Raw genomic sequence first — 16,023 nt, forward strand, 5'->3', positions numbered from 1 at the left:
GATGGTTTCTGATGTTTGATTCTTCGGCTATATATGTTCATTTGGAGATGTTGGTCAGCACACCTAATTCCAAAAAATCCTAAAAGCTAACTACATCTGCTCTATTTTTTAATTTTTTTTTCCGTTTATGCAATTTTTTTGTGATTTCGTTCCTTTTTGATTTTTTGATTAAGATATAAACTGCTACGGTACACTCTAACAACTACTAATTTCTGCATTTTACTGTTTTTCAGGCTCAGAAGATGGAGGGTAAACGTCAAAAGGTAGTTCAAGTAATCTAACTACTGGTAATATAAAAAGCTATCGTTAAGTAAGACTTATAATTGTACCTTTGTTGTCAATTAGCTGCTTCCTCTTCGTGCCTATGATTTGTAACATAAGTAACTATCTTATTAAGTACACATAGCATAATTAATTAGACTATTGTACAACCTAAATTTGTAAATGCATTTTCAAAAAAAAAAAAAATTGTAAGTGCTAAAAATAAGGCCAACATTATAACATACCATTCAGGCCTAGCCTGACCCAACAAATTCAAGCCCAATACCCGGGCCCAACCCAGATATGCTACCCAACCCGTTTCTTAGAAACAAAAGGGTTGCCCTACCCTTCATTTGCAGCCCTAAGCCGACCCTTCACCTCCCTCGCCGCTCTCTCGCTTTGTTCGAACATGATCGGACATCGCAATGGTTTAATCCATGCTTTCCGACATATGTTTTGTTGTAGAAGGCTAAAAATCTATTTATTTATGTCCTTATCCTTGTCCGCCTCCAATTCGGTCGGTAAACCATAGTTTCGCTCTTAGCTATTTTTGTTTCTAATCACTCCATACAAATCTGTTTATCAGAGTTTCATGTTCAGTAATTTCATATCTGAACATAAATCTCCTACTTTCTACCCTAAAGTCGCTACTTTCTTTCTCCAGTAAGAAACCCTAGATGGTTTCTGATGTTTGATTCTTCGGCTATATATGTTCATTTGGAGATGTTGGTCAGCACACCTAATTCCAAAAAATCCTAAAAGCTAACTACATCTGCTCTATTTTTTAATTTTTTTTTCCGTTTATGCAATTTTTTTGTGATTTCGTTCCTTTTTGATTTTTTGATTAAGATATAAACTGCTACGGTACACTCTAACAACTACTAATTTCTGCATTTTACTGTTTTTCAGGCTCAGAAGATGGAGGGTAAACGTCAAAAGGTAGTTCAAGTAATCTAACTACTGGTAATATAAAAAGCTATCGTTAAGTAAGACTTATAATTATACCTTTGTTGTCAATTAGCTGCTTCCTCTTCGTGCCTATGATTTGTAACATAAGTAACTATCTTATTAAGTACACATAGCATAATTAATTAGACTATTGTACAACCTAAATTTGTAAATGCATTTTCAAAAAAAAAAAAAAAATTGTAAGTGCTAAAAATAAGGCCAACATTATAACATACCATTCAGGCCTAGCCTGACCCAACAAATTCAAGCCCAATACCCGGGCCCAACCCAGATATGCTACCCAACCCGTTTCTTAGAAACAAAAGGGTTGCCCTACCCTTCATTTGCAGCCCTAAGCCGACCCTTCACCTCCCTCGCCGCTCTCTCGCTTTGTTCGAACATGATCGGACATCGCAATGGTTTAATCCATGCTTTCCGACATATGTTTTGTTGTAGAAGGCTAAAAATCTATTTATTTATGTCCTTATCCTTGTCCGCCTCCAATTCGGTCGGTAAACCATAGTTTCGCTCTTAGCTATTTTTGTTTCTAATCACTCCATACAAATCTGTTTATCAGAGTTTCATGTTCAGTAATTTCATATCTGAACATAAATCTCCTACTTTCTACCCTAAAGTCGCTACTTTCTTTCTCCAGTAAGAAACCCTAGATGGTTTCTGATGTTTGATTCTTCGGCTATATATGTTCATTTGGAGATGTTGGTCAGCACACCTAATTCCAAAAAATCCTAAAAGCTAACTACATCTGCTCTATTTTTTAATTTTTTTTTCCGTTTATGCAATTTTTTTGTGATTTCGTTCCTTTTTGATTTTTTGATTAAGATATAAACTGCTACGGTACACTCTAACAACTACTAATTTCTGCATTTTACTGTTTTTCAGGCTCAGAAGATGGAGGGTAAACGTCAAAAGGTAGTTCAAGTAATCTAACTACTGGTAATATAAAAAGCTATCGTTAAGTAAGACTTATAATTATACCTTTGTTGTCAATTAGCTGCTTCCTCTTCGTGCCTATGATTTGTAACATAAGTAACTATCTTATTAAGTACACATAGCATAATTAATTAGACTATTGTACAACCTAAATTTGTAAATGCATTTTCAAAAAAAAAAAAAAATTGTAAGTGCTAAAAATAAGGCCAACATTATAACATACCATTCAGGCCTAGCCTGACCCAACAAATTCAAGCCCAATACCCGGGCCCAACCCAGATATGCTACCCAACCCGTTTCTTAGAAACAAAAGGGTTGCCCTACCCTTCATTTGCAGCCCTAAGCCGACCCTTCACCTCCCTCGCCGCTCTCTCGCTTTGTTCGAACATGATCGGACATCGCAATGGTTTAATCCATGCTTTCCGACATATGTTTTGTTGTAGAAGGCTAAAAATCTATTTATTTATGTCCTTATCCTTGTCCGCCTCCAATTCGGTCGGTAAACCATAGTTTCGCTCTTAGCTATTTTTGTTTCTAATCACTCCATACAAATCTGTTTATCAGAGTTTCATGTTCAGTAATTTCATATCTGAACATAAATCTCCTACTTTCTACCCTAAAGTCGCTACTTTCTATCTCCAGTAAGAAACCCTAGATGGTTTCTGATGTTCGATTCTTCGGCTATATATGTTCATTTGGAGATGTTGGTCAGCACGCCTAATTCCAAAAAATCCTAAAAGCTAACTACATCTGCTCTATTTTTTAATTTTTTTCCGTTTACGCAATTTTTTTTTTGTGATTTCGTTCCTTTTTGATTTTTTGATTAAGATATAAACTGCTACGGTACACTCTAACAACTACTAATTTCTGCATTTTACTGTTTTTCAGGCTCAGAAGATGGAGGGTAAACGTCAAAAGGTAGTTCAAGTAATCTAACTACTGGTAATATAAAAAGCTATCGTTAAGTAAGACTTATAATTGTACCTTTGTTTTCAATTAGCTGCTTCCGCTTCGTGCCTATGATTGTAGATGTTTTAATTTGCCTCATATCGTTTAGAGTTAATAAACGATTTGGTCCATCAATTATTAGCGAACTGTTAATGTAGTCCCTCAATCGCTTATTCATCGATTTGGTCCCCAAAAACAATTATTTTTAGTCGATTTAGTCCCTTAGGCCGTCTTCCGTCGACGGTCAGAGGGACTAAATCAACTAAAAATAATTATTTTCAGGGACCAAATCGACGGCCGTAGGGACTAAATCGACTAAAAATAATTGTTTTCAGGAACCAAATCTATGAATAGGCAATTAAGGGACTACATTGACAGTTTACTAATAATTGAGGGACCAAATCGTTGATTAACTCTATCGTTTATGTTGTTAGTAATTTTTGGCTGGAAAGCATGGATTTGAGAAGCTTTATGAAGTCTAAGTGAATGTTTTGTAGTTTACTTATTTGATGTTGAGTAATTATAGTTGTCAAAGAGCTTTTCACTAAAAAATTAACGGGATGACTATTAATTTTTTCATGAAATTGTTATCAATGTGTGCTATTTAATTTCTTCATTAAATGCACGTGTTCCCAATTTTGTCTTAATTTATATTATTATCAGTTTACTAACTTGTTTGTTCCCAGTATGTGGAAAATGATGAATCAGAATTCTGATGCCCAGATTTTTTTTTTTTTTTTTGAGTTTTTTTATTTCTGTTTCTACGTGTTAAAGGTTTATACTTAGCTGGGTAAGTCTTATGATTCTGTAGTATATTTTGTAAAATTAGTCAAATAGCTTTTCACTAAAAATTAACAGGGTTCTTGAAATTGCTATCAAAGTGTGCTATATAATTTCTTCATTAAATACACGTGTTCTCAATTTGGTCTAAATTGAAATTATTATCAGATTACTAACTTGTTTGTTCCCAGTATGTGGCAAATGATGAATCACAATTCTGATGCACATTTTTTTTTTCCAGTTTTATGATTTCTGTTTCTACGTGTTAAAGGTTTATACTTAGCTGTGCAAGTCTTATGATTCTGTAGTATATTTTGTAAAATTAGTCTTTTTTTTTTTTTTTTTTTTTTTTTTTGTTCAAGAGTAATGTAATAATCAAACCTCCTTTCTTAATGGTTTTGTAAATTTTCTTAATATACTGCTGATTAACAGCTGTCACATACCCTTAACTTTTTATAAATTTTACTGATTTAAAGTTCACAGTGTGCATTATTTCGCAAGTTTAATGAATTGAACTTATTATTTTAACTACTTACCATCAATGTAGTCATCTTTAACTCTGAATTCTGTTTTTTCCAACCAAAGTGAATGGCATTTTGAACTGATAGTGGCTATAACAAAACCATAAAGTCTATAACATTTTGAATGCCATTTTAATTTTCTTTAACAAATACAGAATGATTTAAGTCCAAAGTTGATGGCTTTTTCAAATTTGTTACTATTATTCTAAGTCCAATCTAATACAACATTTGACTACAATTTTTCCAACCAATCAGTACAAAGTCATTTATTAAAGTTTGTTTTAACAAATTCTAAACTTAACTCTTTTTTTTTTTGAAGTTATTTATTCATAACTTGCTGTGTACTATGATAAGAAATACCAAGTTAAAATGTTTTTATTATTATTATTATTTTTTTTTTATTTTTTTTTTTACATTACTCTTTATCTGATTCCTGGTTCTATTGATAAGTTCTACCATGTTTAGTGTTTTTAATTGATGCTTAACACAATTGCATATGTTTTAAAATCTTATAGTTTGCTTTATTTGATTTGTACTTGTGTGCTAAAATAAGAGTTACATCTAGCTTGATTTGATTTTAATTTGTTTGCTCAAATAAGACTTACATCTTAGCTTTATTTGATTTTTATTTGTTTGCTAATAAGACTTGCATATTGCTTTATTTGATTTTTATTTGTTTGCTTTAATTGGGACTTACATATTGCTTTATTTGATTTACATTATTTGAAATAACAAATACAGAAGGCAAAATTTGTTTTTTAATCGAGATTTGTTTTGGAAAGACTGTTTTAACAAATTTATAAGTTAACTATTTTCTGTAATCAAGGTATATATTCAACAATTGATGTGTATTTTGATATATATTTTATAAGTTATAAAGTTAAAATACACTTTCTAAGTTCTAAACAAATCCATAATTTACAGATTGATGGTCCACTACAATTTGATGGTACATTGCTGCTTATCTCATCCTGGGAATGTGAAGGATGACATATTGCTACCCAGGTGTCTTCATTTCTTGCACCTACTTTACTAATGTGTATTCAATATTTTTGATGCTCCATGCCTGTTTTTTTTGTGCTTGACATAAGAATAGTTAATTGTAAGTCCTGAAACCATTTTTAAAATAAATATTCAAAGATGGACTAATATCAACACACAAATCAAAACATAGAGAATAATATAAACACATGTATAAAAAGTAACCAATATAGATTTAGAATAATACAAGTTTTAATGTGAAATATGAGTTTTAAATTGACACTTAAGCCAATAGCATAATAGAAAGCATGAGTAGAATTGATAGCACTGTAATAGTGCTACCAATCAAATACATCCAAAATCCATGGAAAACAACATTACAGTTCTAAAACTTTGTCCCCACACACACAAACTTTAAATTTTCTCTTGTTTCACAGTGTCATTCTTGGACTTCTTATGTTTGTTAGATGAAGAGAACTGGTCCAGAATGCATATGTTTGTTAGATGAAGAGAACTGGTCCATAATGCATCTTTTGACAGTGTTTGAATTTTCAGTCTCATTTAGCTTAGGATTCTGTTGAGTCTGTGTCACTGGATTATTGACTTCATCACCTTTAGACCCTTCTTAGAAAAATAAGATAGTGAATACATTTGAAGTGTTTCAAAATAGAATGTAAATTAACAAACAGAAATATAAAATTATATTTACAATTTGTGAACTCTATATTTACAATTATAGAACTCTATGTTCACAATTTCATAACTCTATATTCACAATTATATAGAACTGAATATTCACTCACTGAGTTGTTTTCAATAATAATTAAAAAATCATTGGCTGCGGAAACAGTGCCACTAACAGCACTATTATTTTTACACGTGCAAACAGCGTCGTTTTGGGCCTGGGTCTAGGTCCATGGCATAACTATTGTTAGGAAACACAAAGAGATCAAAAGGAGGAAATTATTATTGTTGGAAAGATGTTCGAACCACAAATTATTCGGTGGACAGGTGGGCTTGAGTCCAAATGTTCACAATTTATCTTTTAACATAAAGTGGACTGAGGTCTACAGAATAATTTGCGTCTTATTTCTCCCCTGATCTTTGACTATTATTATGGATAACATAATGAAATATTATTCTATCTTTACAAAAATTTATTTTAAGGGGATGAAGCTATACAAGGTAAATATATTTCAGTAATAATGTAATCTGTTTATTCACAAAAGTAATAATTTACTATTATATTGAATGATGTTTATCATTGACTATAGTAATTTATTCACATTTACACGAGAAATTATTACAGAAACATACATTTAAGAGTTAACATTAAAACTCTCATTAAAGATATTTTTTCTATTCTGAAAATCACATAATTAATGATATTTGAGTAATTTTGGACCGATAGTATATAATCTGCAACTAACATATAAAATCAATGTAATCCCCGAATTATGTTCATATTATTTGTGTTTGCACTTCATGTTAAAATTAATGTACTTTAATTTTAATTTTTTCATGTAAAAAAATACTCGTATACGGCCTATTATTAATCTTGTAATACTTGATCGTGCATCATGTAGACATGCGTTTATAACATGATAGCAAAACGAGCTCACGAGTTCAATTCTTATCAATACTCTCTTGATTGAGTATGCCCTATAGGGTTTTCCTAAAGTGATTTACCCTTTTCCGTGCAATTTGTGTGCTATTACATAAGAGATGATTTTTTTCTGAGCAAATTTTGAGTACAATTAATTAAATCAAAGCTATTTAATTTATTCTTTGTTGACTACATGCTACGCTCCTAAACACTCACATTCGCACATATGCTTCATGAAATAAAACATAAATTAAGGTGAAGTAAATTAAAACAAAGCCATTTAATTTATTTAACAATCAATATGGTACAAGAGGTGACATGAATGTTTAATCGTTTAACCCTCTAAGTACCTAAATATAAAAACTATCTTTAATTTAAATTTAATTTCTTTTGAGTACACAAAAGAAATTAAGCATTAAATGGCTCTAGAAGCACTAACATATAACTCATCATGTTGATGGGTCAAAGCTACGGGAGAAGTCCAACCAATCATTCGGGTTCGCTATCAAAGAACCCCAACCAAAATTTGTGTATCCATCGGTGGTGCGGCTGCCCACGGAGGCATTCAATGGAAAGGAGTTAGATGAACTAGCTCCATCATTATTGTTCAAAAAGAAATTCTGACCATAATCCCTAGTTGTAGGCTGGAAAGCGTATTGGCTTGAGTTATACGGTGGCTCAATAATTCTCATTGGGTTTACCATATTGAGATACCCATTTTCAACACGATAAGGTGTCACCGTCGGAGGAAGCGCTAAAGGACCAAAAGTTACTGGAGCTACATTTGCTCGTGGACAAGATGGTTGGAGTTGAGGCGAAGATGGTTGAACCCTCTTATTCTCATACCTACCGGTAGATTTCCTTCCCTTGTGGGACTTTCCGCCAATGGGGATGTCACGTAGAATGCCACCATGAGTCCAGTAGCGCTTGCATGTCCGACAGTAATACCTTGGTTGATTCATGCTGTAGTTGTTAAAATAACAAAATTTGGTGTCGTTGGAATGACAACGAGGACATTCTCTTGGTGGAGGAGGAGAGCCAAGGGACTCCATCGTCCTCAACCTCCTAACCGGCGGCAATGGCGGATGATAATCACCAACTCCGTTACCTTGTTCCATCACTCTCAAGCTAATTTAATTTGCAATTGGAATATAATGAATTGCAAAACTTTACATAACTGGAGCCATTTTATACCCAAAAAAAAAACTCGGCAATAAATGATAAACACATTGTAATCTACGCAAAATTGAGAAAATATGCGTAATAAAATTAAATGTTATCTATCTTCGTAACAACTAACATTTTTCTTTAATGTATATTACAAATATAATTTCGATTTGCTCAATCCGAATTTAATATAGTATTAATTTTCATTTCTTTGTAATTTCAAACTCCCACTTAATGTGTGTAGTGTTCATCCCATTAGCTTTGTATTTTGTTTGGGCCTTGTTTTTTGCATTGAGTTCGTTTCATTTGTATGCTAGACCATTTGACTGTGCCTCTTTTGGTCCAAGACTTCTCTTATTCGGTCATTGCTTCCACATCAACCAAGTTTAATCAAGTGACCTTCATCCGCTAATCCGGCGTCTAACCCGCATAGTCCAGTCATCCACAACCTCGGTTGCATGCCACTAGCCCCATACCGTAATTTGCATACTGTTTCTCTCTCCCTCCCCAACCAATTAACATTCAACCCTTTCCGAAAACAATATTTATTAACCCAACCCCCCACTACTCAATCATTATTGCATGGAACATGATACACACAATTGTGTGGATCATAAATAAAAAGTACATTTTTAATATACTAATCGTAAGTTATTTATATACGTAACATACATTATTTGAGAGTACATTATTTTATATATACTATCAAATAATGTACATTTTGTATATTAAAAATATACCATATATTGATGGTACATGATGAGAAATTATTACAGAAACATGCATTTAAGAGTTAACATTAAAACTCTCACTAATGATATTTTTTCTATTCTGAAAATCACATAATTAATGATATTCGAGTAATTTTGGACCGATAGTATATAATCTGCAACTAACTACAAATTTCAAACTCCCCCATAATGTGTGTAGTGTTCACCCCATTAGCTTTGTATTTTGTTTGTGCTTGTTTTGTGCATTGGTTGCCTTGAAAAAATATGCGTAATAAAAATTAAATGTTATCTATCGTCGTAACAATTCACATTTTTCTTTAATGTATATTACGAATATAATTTCAATTTCCTCAACCCGAATTTAATATAGGATTTAATTTCATTTCTTTGTAATTTGAAACTCCCCCTTAATGTGTGTAGTGTTCACCCCGTTAGCTTTGTATTTTGTTTGGGACTTGTTTTGTGCATTGATTGCATTGATGATGCCCATTGGGTGTTTAGGACAAATGAGACTCGCCTTTGGTGCTAGGTTGTGGCTTTTGGGGTAAAACGGTCATTTTTAGATTTTTAGAAAGGGGGAATTTAAGATCGACAATCAATTCTATCGTGCGCTTCTCGTGCGATAGATGCATGGTTTAATTTGCAATTTTTAAGTGTGTGTTAGACCATTTGGCTGTGCTAGGTTGTGGATTTTGGGATAAAACGGTCATTTTAAATTTTTTGTTTTTAAAAAAGGGGGAATTGAAGATCGACAATCAATTTTTTTTAATCTCGATGGAGGAGGAGAACCATGGTACTCCGTCGTCCTCAACCTCCTAGGCGGCGGCGGTAGTGGCAGATGATAATCACCAACTCCGTTACTTTGTTCCATCACTCCAAAGCTAATTTAATTTGCAATTTGAATATAATGAATTGAAAAACTCTAATAACCTGGAGCCATTTTATACGGAAAAAAAAAAAAAAAAAACTCAACAATAAATGATAAACAGGTTGTAATCTACGCATAATTAACAAAATATGCCTAATAAATTAATTTTTCTCTTCTTCATCACAACTTGCATTGTTGTTCTTCAATGTATATTACGATTATAATTTAAATTTCCTGAATCCAAATTTAATATAGTAAATTAGTAATTAATGTTCATTTCTTTGTAATTTCAAACTTCCCCTTAATGTGTGTAGTGTTCAGACCATTTGGCTGTGCCTCTTTTGGTCCTTGCTTCCACATCACCCACGACTCCATGAGTGAATTGAAGATCGACAATTAATCTTTAGTTGATGTGCGCTTCTCGTGCGATAGATACATAAATAGTGTCTTTCTGCAGTTGTGTTTTTGTTCAGTGTTAGTTCGTCCTTAGCTCTCACTGTTGCTTTGGTTGCGACAAATAGAATCATGTTGTTGTGAGTCGAGTTTAAATTTGTGTGCATAGTATATGTTTTGTGTGTTTGATATATTTTCATTTAATGTTTATATTGAATGTTATGTGCGTAACTTAATATATTTTTAATGTTTTTTATTTGTGTTGAAATTCAGTTCCAAATATCCGAACAGTTTTTTTTTTTTTTTTTTTTTTTTTTTTTTTTTAATAAAAAAACTTAAAATGATTGTTTTACCCCATGAATAACATTTTAAAAGCATTTACGTTTTTTTGGCAATATTTGGTTGGCGATTTAGTCAAAAGGACCAAATGTGTAAAACATTGCATAGTTATGAAGCTAAAATGTTAGTTTTGAAAGTCAAATACTTTTTTTTTTTTTTTGGAAGAAACAACTTAATTCATTAAATCAGTAGCAAGAATCTGAGCAAGATATGGCGGTGACATATCAAACCACTCACCGCAACCTGACATGGAAACGGATGCCCGAACTAACGCATTGGCCGCACAATAGTCACATTATCAAAATGGAGAAATGGAAGATTTTCCAAAAAAGTACAAAATTGGAGAGGTAGAAAAATGAAAAATGGAAAAGTTGTTTACTAAAATTCTTTCTCCAAATCCTATTTCCATCTCCTTTCTCCACCTTTCTTAAGGAATTTGGAGAAAAGAAAAACCAATGTCTCCAAATGGAGAGATGGAGTGATGTGCGTGAATAGTGTTTCTTTCCATGAGGTCCTGTCATTGATTTCCACCAACCACGTTAATGCATTCCTTTTCCCCTCCCCCAACGCACAGCCCCCAGTTTTTTTCCTTTCTTTTGTTCTACACCCACTCCCCCTGGTCCGTGCAAACAAGTGAATAACATTATTATTATTTATTTAATTTTTACCATTTTTTCGTTTTGTTACTTATTATTATTATTATTATTATTATTATTATTATATTTATATTAATTTTTATTATTATGTTCTCAAATTATGCATTAAAATTATTGAAATAGTTACAGACCTAAAAAAATTATTGAAATAGTTGTAATTTATTTAGTAATATGTTTTTATCGACTTTTGTTACATTTTGTACATTTAGTATTAGTGTATTGAATTTTTATTTAAAAATTAAATTTTCAATGTACTAAAATTATTGAAATAGTTACAAACCTAAAAAAAATTATTTTGAAATAGTTGTAATTTATTTAGTAATATGTTCTTATCGAATTTTGTTACATTTTGTACATTTAGTATTATTGTATTGAATTCTTTATTTAAAAATTAAATTTGTAAAATGAAATTATTATTATTATTCCAAAAGGCTGAACCCCAACCCTAAGGGCCCCCCACACCCCGGCCCGACAGAACATTTGGGAGGATGTAAATCATGGTGACTCAACTGAACATGAACTATAGAGGCTAGACCGGTGCTCACTGCGCACAAGAAGCCCTCCTCACTTTGAGAGGTTGCTCCCACACTGCCGCTGGTGAGACTCAATCCCCGGTCATTATTCTAAAGTTTCACCTCTTTGACCAGTTGAGCTACCCATGCGGGCAAAGTGTGGACTACTTGTGCTCGGTATTATGAAATTTGTAAGTGAAATCAGAAAATTGAAGAAATGAAAAACTGGATAAATGGAGATGGAAAACTGGATAAATGGAGATGGAAAACTGGAAAAATGAAAAAATGGAAAACTGGAAAACTGGAAAAGGAAAAACAGAGAGATGAAGTAAACGACCCCTTTTTCATTTTAGGAATTGGATAAAAATATGTAATGCACCGTTCCATCACCGTAAATGATGGTGACAATTTGATGTAGATTTTAGGAATTGAATGATGTGTATCATTGACTATTGTAATTTATTCACAGGTACATGAGAAATTCAAATTATTACAGAAACATGCCTTTAAGAGTTAACATTAAAACTCTCATTAAAGATATTTTTTCTATTCCGAAAATCACATAATTAATGATATTTGATTAATTTTGGACAAATAGTATATATATATATATATATATATATATATATATATATATATATATATATATATATATATATATATATATATATATATATATATATATATTTGAAGGGTAAAAACTTTATTCAGACTTAAGAAATATATTGTTCAATACATGAAGGAATTGAAGAAAACCAAGTAACATGACCAGAATAAGAACTAGCAGAACGAGCTAAAGCATGAGCTCGTTTGTTCACTGATCGCGAGACAAACTCAATAGACACTGATTCAAAGTGTCGTTTCAAGGCTCGGCACTGATTGATAATATTGCCTGCATAGGAAGTATCCGAGAGATTTTGGTTTAAGAACATGCACACCAACTGACAGTCCGAGTGGATGATGACATTACGCTAACCTTGAGATATGATCCAAGATAGCGCTTCCTTGATAGCTATGGCTTCTGCAAGATGTTGATCCCTTAGACAACGGACAAATAGTATATATAATTTGCAAGGACTACAACTAACATATAAAATCAATGTAATCCCCGAATTATGTTCATATTATTTGTGCTTGCACTTTATGTTAAAATTAATGTACTTTAATTTGTTTTCATCTAAAAAAAATACTTGTATACCGTTATAATGTTATATATACATATAGGGGCATGATCAATTGAGAACCACCTCTCTGGTGTGAACTACTAAAAGGGGTGTCACCATCGGAGGATGCACCAAAGTACCGAAAGCTAGTGGAGCCACATTTGCTTGTGGACAAGATGGTTGGAGTTGATGCGGAGATGGTTGAACCCTCTTATTCTCGTACCTGTTCGTAGATTTCATTCCCTTGTGGGACTTTTCGTTAATGGGGATGTCACGTTGAATGCCACCATGAGTCCAGTGGCGCTTGCATGTTCGACAGTAATACATTGGTTGATTCATGTTGTAGTTGTTAAAATAACAAAATTTGGTCTCGTTGGAATGGCAACGAGGACATTGTCTTAGTGGAGGAGGAGAGCCAAGGTACTCCATCATTCTCAACCTCCTAACGGCGGCAGTGGCGAATGATAATCACCAACTCCGTTGGCTTGTTCCATCACTCTCAGGCTAATTTAATTTGCAATTGGAATATAATGAATTGAAAAACTCTACATAACTAGAGCCATTTTATATGGAATAAACTCAGCGATAAATGGTAAACATATTGTAATCTATGCACAATTGATAAAATATGCATAATAAAATTAATTGTTATCATCTTCATAACAACTTGCAATTTCTTCAATGTATATACGAATATAATTTCAATTTCCTGAAAGGGGGAATTGAAGATCGAGAATCGATTGTTTTTAATCTGCAGGTTTGCGGTGGTGGTCAACCTGCAGAATTTGGCTCTACTGGTTCCGCCGCCACCAAGAAACCCGACACCCAGGAGTGAATTGAAGATCAAAAATTATCCTTAGTTTTCGTGCGTTTCTCGTGCGATAGATGCCTGGTTTAATTTGTTACCCCATACATGAGTAGTGTCTTTCTGGAAAGATTATTGAGCTATCAAAAAATAGAGAATAAAAAAAAATGTGAAAAAAAGGTATTTCGGACTTGGATAGACCGACTTTCAATAATAGAGAGTCGGACTCCCCAAAGTAGGTTTTTCTCATTTTGTATCCACAACCCTTGCATGACATTTCAATATCCAATTATTCCAGACGTACTATTCGTGTTTATGATTCGACAACTCCATTGCCTTGTTCCATCACTTTCAAGCTAATTTAATTTGCAATTGGAATATAATGAATTGAAAAACTCTACATAAGTATATCCAATTTATGCGGGAAAAAACACGGCAATTAATGGTAAGCAGATTGTAATCTACGCACAATTGATAAAATATGCATAATAAAATTAATTGTTATCATCTTCATAACAACTTGCAAATTTTTCAATGTATATTACGAATATAATTTCAATTTCCTGAATCCAAATTTAATATAGTAAATTAGTCATTAATGTTCATTTCTTTGTAATTTCAAACTCCCCCTTAATGTGTGTAATGTTCATCACCCAGGACTCCAGGAGTTAATTGAAGACCGACAATTAATCCTTAGTTTCGGTGCGCTTCTCATGCGATAGATACATAAGTAGTGTCTTTCTGCAGTTGTGTTGTTGTTCAGTGTTAGTTCGTCCTTAGCTCCCACTGTTGCTTTGGTTGCGACAAATAGAATCATGTTTTTTGAAAATCATTAGTTGTGAGTCGAGGAAAATAAAATAGGAGGATTTTGTTTTTATATAGATATATAGATATATAGATTATTATTATTATTATTATTATTATTATTATTATTATTATTATTATTATTAAGGTAAGTAATTATGGCGTTTGGCTGTAAAATAATAATTATTAATTTGATAGGATTGCCATCTTATTAGAGAGGATTTAATAATAATAATAATAATAATAATAATAATAATAATAATAATAATAATAATAATAATAATAATAATAATTGAGGTAAGTAATTATGGCGTTAGGTTGTTAGCTTATTATTATAGCAGTAACGTAATAGGATTGCCAGCATATTGGGGATGACTACCAGCATATTGGATTCCAAAGTAATATTTTTATAATTTAAGAAGTAAAGATTACAGTTTTACCGTAATAAATTTAAATTTTGGAAATAAAGATTGGAGACTAAAATAGGTTAACCATTGAATTGGAGTGTTACTGTAATCAATTAACCGTAATAATTATCGTATAGAATATCAAGAAAAATGACCACAAAACTAAGTTTGTTCTTTAAAAAATCCTGTGTTTATTTATTATATGTTGATATCAAAGTAATTTTGTTTTTTTAAAAATCACATGCCTACCGTAAATATATTTAAGTACTCTGTAATAATTTAATCTGTTCATTTACAAAAGCTTTAATTTACTATTATATTGAATGATGTGTATCATTGACTATGGTAATTTATTCACAGGTACATGAGAAATTATTACAGAAACATGCATTTAAGAGTTAACATTAAAACTCTCATTAAAGATATTTTGTCTATTCTGAAAAGCACATAATTAATGATATTATATTTGAGTAATTTTGGACCGATAGTATATAATCTGCAACTAACTTATAAAATCAATGTAATCCCCAAATTATGTTCATAGTATTTGTGCTTGCACTTCATGTTAAAATTAATGTACTTTAATTTTTTTTTTTCATGTAAAAAAATACTCGTATACCGATATAAATACATATAGAGGCAGGATCAATTGAGAAATATCTTTCCATTACGAACTATCTATTGTGCATCTTGTAATGCTTGATTGTGCATTATGTAAACATGATTTACAATTATGAAGTTGATTACCGCTAATACCCAAACTACAAATTATCTTTTATGTTTCTTTAAAGATAATATAATACTGCAAAATAAAATTACTTACTAGTTTAAGAAATTATAATACATTTATAATGATATGTATGGACAATGATTTAAGATGAAGGAGATAAAAGATAACAAGCATATGTGGACTGTGGTTGACATGCTACGCACCTAAACACTCACATTCGCACATATGCTTCATGAAATATAATATAACATAAATTAAGGTGAAGTAAATTAAACAAAGCCATTTAATTTATTTAACAATCAATTCGGTACATGAGGTGACATGAAAGGTTACTTGTTTAACCCTCTAAGTACCTATATAAAAAACTACCTTTAATTTAAATTTAATTTCTTTTGTAGTACTCAAAAGAAATTAAGCATTAAATGGCAATACAAGCACTAACATATAACTCT

The 16,023-nt window shown here is 31.8% G+C and overlaps 1 protein-coding gene across 1 annotated transcript; it reads right to left on the minus strand.

Moving 5' to 3' along the window:
* Window positions 1–7,445: 7,445 nt before the first annotated feature.
* Window positions 7,446–8,114, minus strand: LOC109160800 (dof zinc finger protein DOF4.5-like). The gene has a single exon (XM_019309046.1). The coding sequence runs from the start codon at window positions 8,112–8,114 to the stop codon at window positions 7,446–7,448; it is 669 nt and encodes a 222-aa protein (XP_019164591.1).
* Window positions 8,115–16,023: the final 7,909 nt, after the last annotated feature.

The sequence above is a fragment of the Ipomoea nil genome, unplaced genomic scaffold (genome assembly GCF_001879475.1).
Source record: "Ipomoea nil cultivar Tokyo-kokei standard unplaced genomic scaffold, Asagao_1.1 scaffold2921, whole genome shotgun sequence".
Classification (NCBI taxonomy): Eukaryota; Viridiplantae; Streptophyta; class Magnoliopsida; order Solanales; family Convolvulaceae; genus Ipomoea; species Ipomoea nil.

Excerpts from the sequence above, each read along its gene's own strand:
- LOC109160800 (XM_019309046.1), bottom strand. The coding sequence starts at position 8,114 with ATGGAACAAGGTAACGGAGTTGGTGATTATCATCCGCCATTGCCGCCG.